Genomic DNA, 7,793 nt, shown 5'->3' on the forward strand with positions numbered 1-7,793 from the left:
AAATCCTAATTTATTTATGGCTAAAGCTAGTTGCATTCAGTTGTATAAACAGACTCTTATGGGACATATTGTAGCTAGCAAGGTATTACTAATTGCTAGGATAATCAAGAACTCACAGTTAATTTAAATGTATTTAATGCCTTCTATTTATAGAACCATGCTTAATTCGATGGAAAACTTGGACAAATTTTTTTGTCTGGTTATTAATGTGAATAACAAATGCTGGAAATATGTTATCACATATACAATGCGCTCTTAATGTTCCTTTTTTATGTGAGTCCTAGCTAGAGACTCACTGAAGCAGGGAATTGTGTGCAAGACACACTCTGCTCCCTCTTGAAATTTTCCATTCAGGTTGACTTTAAAGCAATAGAGCCTGGGAAGGTGTGACAAGTTAATAGCCACACTGACAGTGATTCTTTTAAATGCTTTGGGATGGCTACCATTTCTCCATTTCTACCCCAACAATGACACAGCTTTCCAGGGAAATGCTTCACTGGAGTCTTTATTTGTCAAGAACAGAAGACCTCAGACAATTAACTGAGCATCCTACTCTCTTGTAATTTAACAGCAGCAGCAATTTCCCCTTTACAGAAAAGTTAATTGAGATTTTTTTTTTGTGGGACGTGAAGAGATTCAACATATTTTCAAGGATTTCTGGAGAAAAAAGTTTGGCAGACATTGCTATCGACTCTTGGTAGTACTTCACCAGGATCTTTCACCTCTACCTCTCAGTTATGTGGGCTATGCATCCTCTTGTATGCATCCACTGATCTCCACCAGGCCAACATAAAGAGACAGGGAGAATGCAGGGTACAGATATCTCATGTCAAATTCAGCTGTGTCAGCTGTTTTCAATACTTTATGTTCTTGATGATGAGTGGCATCAACCATATCATCTGTTTAACCGGATTCTGGTTCCAGTCAATCCACTTTTGCACTGAATAACAGATAATGTGATTTAGCAGAGCTGCCCTACTATCTCTATGGCTATTTGTCATCTCCTCCCTGATACTGAAATAAATTTTAAGTTATTTTGAGAATTAAAACTGAATGGCATGAATCTGCTTCTCAGGATGTGAACTAGAGGAGATAAATGGTAAGTCTCCTTTGCTTGAATTTGAGCCATATGTCCCTTGAAGGTCCCAAACACATAAAGAATACACAGTCTGTATTTTAAGCTCATCACCATTTGGACAATAAAAGGCTTCTGTCAAATGAGCTCTTTTGCCACTGTGGTTTAAAAGAGAAAGCCGGTCAAGTCTCTTAACCATCATCCCATTTCTAAGCTACTGCTCTGGCTCAGTGTTTTTAGAATTTCAGCAAAACAAGAGCCCTCAAGACACACAAAGAAGTACTTAGAAATGATGCCTCATATCTCCTTGGTTTGTCAGTTTGGGTATAGATTTAAATGTTGAAAAGATGGGGGATTGAAAGTTCTCTTATGGCTATTCTGCTTAAACAGTGGCAGCATGCCCTGGGGATACCTCATTCGAAAAACAGAAAGCACCACCAGTGTTACAAAAAAGGCACTAAGAACAGAAATAGTTTCAAATATTTTACCAGATTAGTTTTTATATTCATATTTAATGCCATTCATTAGGCCATATATTAGCCCAGTGTCTAACAGTTGCAGCCACAGATGAAGATTCAGCTGATCTAAATTTCATATTAATCAAAAACTCCCTAGCCAAAATCCCTACAGTCTAAATACAGGTGAGGATAGCCACATCAGGATACCTGGGGGAAAACTAGGAAACAATAAGACAGCATCAGTCATCAGGAGAAACTGTAGAAAAAATGACAGTCTTTACATGAGTTCATAGTCATCATTTGAAAGATGTAACTTCCAAACAAAAATTGACTCTGCTAAACAGGGTTGTTTATTTTAACTGTTAATGTGTTACTGTTGTTAGCATTGCTATTTATTTTGTCATAATGCCTCCATCAGAGCTTGAAAAATACCCTGCCATCTTGCCTGCTCTTTATTGTGAGCTGAGGAGCAGACCAGCCTTCTCATAGCTACAGAACTTAAATTTTCATTTAACAGGAGGAAAAGAAAAGTTTCTAGCACGTGTGCAAATGAAAGCATAGTTTGGAAAGCAAACCAGTGGACTCTGTCTTTGCCCTGCTGTAAACCATCTGATGCAACAGCAGAGCCAGCAGTAAATGAGTGCAGGGGATTTCCATATTCACTGAGGATGGTGTGAGCTGGCTGGGTCACTGTGACAGCGCCAGGGACTAGGTATCACTGCACTCTTCTCATGCACTTTCTAGGGAAAAAAACTGAGATAATTCATACCTTAAAGGTTTCAAATACACAGTATCAAAATGAAATTATATTCCCAGGGATTGTGTGTCCAGGTGCCAGGAAGCATATAGAAGACCATGCATGACAACAGATCCCTTGCAGCTGAGAGCTGAAGTTAATTGCACTATTAACTAAAAAATACTTCACCAGCTGGACACATTAAGCAAAATGGAGTCTTCAACTGCACGTAGACACCTACAGGCCAAATGAGTTATGAATCAACAATCTGGAAGCTAATAGGGAAGGCTGATCCCTCCTCAAGTGCTATCCAGCTTCCTACCAGGAATGCCACCGATCTTCATTTTTTTCCCTGTAGTACAGACAGGGTGGAGAGTTAGTCTGGGTCCCACTGAAAAGCTGCTGGGCTATTTAGCATGTTATATTTCACCTTTCCTTTTTTTGTTTGTTTGTTTTAAATACATGTCTGGTTAGGTTGTTCAGATAGCAGGACATCTGGTACAGTTTTCAGGCCCTGCTTTAATTTAATGATTTAATATCTAGTACACAGGCTTTTTTCACCATAGGACTTTTTTCCCTCCCACACTTTTCTTTCTAATTGGAACTATATAAATCACAGGCTGACAGTGCTATTTAAATTACCTATAGTATGTCTGCTATTCATTTAAATAACAAATTGGAACTTTTTATTTCTAATTGTTACATCCTGGTCATGATAAGTTGCACATATATGATGAACGTGGAGGCTTGCTGTGTTCTATTAACTTAGTTTACAAAGCACACAAAGAGGGCCTAATAAGACAGGCTTCAATAAGTAATCCTCCCATTGTTGCTGCAAGAAGAACATTGGGTTATGTAGTGCAAGATCTCAAGTCAGTTAAGGTATGCTTCAGACATATTGCATAGCAGCCCTGGCAGAAGTTCCACAGTGCTCCCCAGGTTCAGCCACTGAGCATCAGATAATGGAAGGCACTAAATTAATTAGAAAAGAAAGTGACCTAGCTCCATTCCCAGATGTGTCACTGACTTGTCATGTGCCTTGGAGCAAGCCAATCCCCACAGCTGGGCTTCAGCTCTCTCCGCTTTGTCTGAGTGGTCTATCTGAAAACAAATCCCTCGCTCTGGAGGGGAGGCGTGCCGTGGGCATGCTGTGCTCAAAAGCAGGAGGCACCCAATTGCAAACACGTCCGTTCGGTACTCTGGTGTACCCCAGCCACTTTGCTGTCATGGCATAAATAATATTAATCATACCAATAGGAGCTCATGAAAAAAATCACAATAAATTTATTGCTGTGTCAGCTGAGATCATGTTCTTTATCAGCACATCCGACATCAAGAAGAAAATAAACCTATTCTTTCCACATGGCAATTATTCCACATGACAATTATTATTTTAAATGCTACTTTATCTCTGCACTTGAATTCTTGGTATTCTTTTGGCTAGGATCAAGTTGAGCGTTGATATGACAATATCAACAATATGACAAAGCCTTAGGATTTATTTCATTAATAAAAAACAAGAGCCTACAGCAGGTCACACTACCTCTAACAAGGGAACTTCATCATAGACATACAACTAAATAAAAGTCCTAAACATCTGTTTCTTTTCTAATTCTCCCTTCAGGGATTTTTAAGAGTTTCTGGAGTAGTTTTTAAAATTAAAAGTTGACCTGATCCTTATGTGGGAAATAAGAAAGATCCTTATGTGGAAAGGAAATGTGCTCAGTGATTCCTTAGCCTCATCACCACTGTTCCTCACTCAGCTTTTTTCTCTATCTGCTAGAAAACCAAAGCAGAAAAAGGATGCTAGCCCCAGCTCTGCATATACTCATCTATTCTTTCTAGATGTTACCCTGGCTGTGGGCAGTTTTGATTTGTGCCAGACAGCTTTCTCCTAGTCCCCAGGCTTGACTCATGGGTTAGCAAGGGCCAGGAAACTTCCCCCATGCACAGTGCGGGTGTGGCTGCCATGTCTGGAGGGGAGGAAAGCCAAGGTGGGCCAGCATCCCTCTGGGCAGAGAGCTGCCCGTAGCTGTGTCCATAGCTCCCACACCAGCTGGTGCAGGGAGCTGTGGGAATGCCCCCTGTGATGGCTATCCACACAGCCCGCAAGAGGACAGCTAAACAAACACCGAAAGGGCAAACTTGAACATGCCTCCCCCAGACTTTGTCCTTTCTACCCACACTGCCAGTTGTCTGAAGCCCCCTAAAGTTTCAAAGTAGATGAGCTGAGGATACCCGCACTGAGCACTCAGCAGTGTGTTGACTGCAAAAAGGACGGAAACTAGCAAGATTCTAAGTTTCCTCACTAAAAAGTGCTTCAGATCCTCAACCTGCATGCAGGTTGGCAGGCAAAGAAAATGATGCAGTGCTCACAGAAGCAGGTTTTAGAGAGTTTAAATGTACTGAGGTCATGCCATTTTTGTGCATATAATTTTAGACTGCGGGAGAAACTGAGCATGACACCCCACAAGGTACTTAGAATAAACAGACAGTGTCACATAATATCAAGCCAATTGCTAAAAAGGGCCTTGATGGGAGACAGCTCTTGGGTCACCCTACTAAGTCATCTTCAGGCTAGAGTACTCCCAAAAAAAAGATGAGAAACCGTTCTAGGGACTAGTCTTCAATTTGCTATCAAAGCTTTGTGTGTGTGGATCTTGTTACGCAGGTAACTGACATTTGGAGCAGCATGAGTGGAAAAAGAAGTGGTTACAGTAACTTCCATCCTGGCATTTCCAGGTGGCTCAGGAAGAGCTTTCTTTAGCTAAGGGAAAGGATTCAGGGGCTCAGCTTCCTGCACAGGCAAACTTTTCAGCTCAAAAGCCACGATGGATACTCCTGTTCTACACACAGCATCTCCCACTTTCTCCCATGGCACCTGAGCAGCTCTGTGTGTGCTGAAGCAGAAACACCAGCCAAGAGTGCAACCAGCCTTTGTCTGGGGGATAAGCACATCATCTACGTGCCAGCTCACTTCGGCTGAGAGAAGGAAGGATGGTGTAAACCTCCAATCAGACAGCTGAGAAGAGCACACTAGCAGCGTCTACTTGCCTCCCAAAATTCACAGCCCAAAGGATGAGCTGGTTGAAAGGGCTCAAAGCCACAAAATACATCTCCTCTTTCTTCTCTCCCTCTGCCTTCCAGGCTGCTGCCCAGCCCCCTGTGGGCAGCGCCGGGTGTGTCCCTGCTGCCCACCCTCTCTCCCTTAGCTCTGGCACGGCTTCCCCACGCACTGCCCGGGGGAGAAGGGGTTGAGGTGGGCGAGTAGCTCCGCTTTTACCTGCTCTGGTCCCAGTTGGCAGCAAAAAGGACGAGTATCTTCCTGCCGTAGTGGTCCAGGTTGGCCAGCCCGCCGGGGAAACCATCCTTCAGCGCCTGCTTGATGCCCGGGTCTGTGGCCTTGAAGCTCTTGAACATGTCCAGGTTCTGCTGGCGATATTCAAAGTATTGGGCAAGGAGACGAAACGCCTCGAAGTGTTGAAACTTCCTGGCCCGCAGAAATCGCAGGATGAAGGCATCGTCGGTGCGGAGGAAGCCGATGTCCGGCCGGGTGATGACCATGTCCCGCACCTCCTGGATGTCCTGGTGCAAGGTGTCGGGGTTCTCGTTCAGCTCCAACCGGGCTTTCTCCAGAGTCTCCGGGGAGAGACCTGCCTGCAAATGAGTCATGGCGCTGCCCTCCTCCTCCTCCCCGGCTCCGCTGCCTGCGCTCCTCAGCCTCCCGGCCGCTTGCCCCCCGGAGGCGGGGTGCCCCGGCACGGCCGGCCGCCGCTCCCCCGCCCCGCCGGGCCTCGCCCCGCCGCTCCCCGGCCCCGCCGCCGCGGCCAGTCCGTCCGCCGAGCTGCGAGCGGCTCCCAGGCAGCCGAGTCCCGGGGGGGGCTGGCAGCGAGACTGCCCCCGGGCTGCTGGCGGAGGCGCGTTATCTCTCTGACATAGCGCCCTCCCCGCCGCGGGGTCCGACGCGCCGCATCATCCCCGCAGCCGGTCCGCGGAGGCGCCGAAACCCGCCGGGGACGGGGCTGCGGGCTGCCGGCTGCTGCTCACCGCCCGCCCCCGCCGGTGCCGCTGCCGGTGCGGATCTCGGGCAGGGCGGCAGCGAGGAGCCCGGTCGCTAGGCAGGGCGAGCGGCGCCCGGGGATGCTCCCCCGGCCCGGGGCTGGCAGGGGAGATGCCCTCCCCGGAGCAGCACCATTTACGTAAGATCAACGCTCGCCCCTCTTCGGAAGCGTCTCCCTGGATTTGAGGGAGGGTTAAGGAAAAAAAAAAATCACCACCACCACCAAACTAAAAAAAGCTAGCGAGGAGGAGGAAAGCCGATCCGCAGGTACTCCGCCGGTACTGGTGCCGAAGCGCCTTCCGCTCGCCGGCGCGGAGCCCGGAAAGCCAAACGGAGCCTCGGCCTGGAGGATGCTCGTCCCCCTCCCGCGCCTCCTCCGCTCCACGCCCCGGCTCGCAGACGGCACCAGCCGGCGCGGGGCTGCCCGCTGCGCGGCCCCGCCTTGCGCGCGCACTCACACGCGCGCACCCGCTCACGCACGGGCGCGCACCCGCCGCGCTGCGCCCTCGGCCGCGGAGATAGCGCGGTGTGGGCGCGCTCCGCCGTACGCCGCGCAGAGCAGAGCAGCGCAGCGCAGACCGCGGGTGCGGTGCGGAGCTCCCGACGGCGGAAGAAAGGGCGTTTTGCAGAGCCGCGCCGCTGCTGCCGGCGCCGGGGGTGCGCGGAAGAAGATGGTGGTGGCTTGGCGCGGGGCGGTGGCCGCGGGGCTGCGGGTCAGTGGGCCACGCGTAAGCCCCCAGGGAGCATCCCGCGGGAGTAGGACCAAGCGTCCGGTCTCGGGGTCGTGACAGTAGCGAGATGGTGTTCATCGAGCAGTGGCTTTCCAGGCTCTCTTGTGGCTGAATTTCCTAACTTGAAGCACTGTGAGCTTAAAAATCTGGGAATAAAATAAAGCAGCCGTCTTTTGTGGCCTCGTGTTGGAGGCAGCATGTCTTTAGTTGCATCATATTGCAAAGGGCAAAAATATCTTGCTTCTGTGTACTGAATATTTCAGTGAGGAAAGATGTCTTTTGTTATGCAGGAAAGTTTGATGCTGCAGTCTCTTTTCGGGGAAAAGTTTCCACTGAAAAGCATTTGACCTTTGTCTGTAGGACTGAACCTTCCCGATCCAAATACACCTGTGAAAACCAAGCTTACACAAAAGACACGGCAAACATGGGAAAGCCTGTAACATGTACCTCCTCCTTCCCGTGGGAAGCACAGCTCTTTGGTACTGCATTGGGCTTCTTTCCCAAGATGACAAAGCCAGAGCACACAAGGCTGAATTATTGAAAAGGCACTGAGGTCACTAAACCATACAGGGAGTATATATGGGGAATACAACAGCACAAAATACAGGATGGGTTCTCAGACAAGTAGCGGGGCTCATAGAAACATTTCAGTGATATCCTGCAGGTTCTGCAGGCCATCACCAGGTGCTTGGCAGCAGGAGGGAGCCCTCTGCAAGGAGCAAGGTCTAAGCAG

At 48.3% G+C, this 7,793-nt stretch overlaps 1 protein-coding gene across 1 annotated transcript in view; it reads right to left on the reverse strand.

Moving 5' to 3' along the window:
- CLVS2 (clavesin 2) overlaps positions 1 to 6,552 on the reverse strand; it is a 59,875-nt gene extending 53,323 nt beyond the window's left edge. Inside the window, exon 1 of the mRNA XM_085056065.1 lies at positions 5,553 to 6,552. Coding sequence (XP_084912191.1) covers positions 5,553 to 5,941 — 389 coding nt within the window. The 5' untranslated portion in view covers positions 5,942 to 6,552. The remainder of the gene's footprint in view (positions 1 to 5,552) is intronic.
- Positions 6,553 to 7,793: the final 1,241 nt, after the last annotated feature.

This window comes from Lichenostomus cassidix, chromosome 3 (genome assembly GCF_008360975.1).
Source record: "Lichenostomus cassidix isolate B80296 chromosome 3, HeHo_3.0, whole genome shotgun sequence".
In the NCBI taxonomy this organism is placed as follows: domain Eukaryota; kingdom Metazoa; phylum Chordata; class Aves; order Passeriformes; family Meliphagidae; genus Lichenostomus; species Lichenostomus cassidix.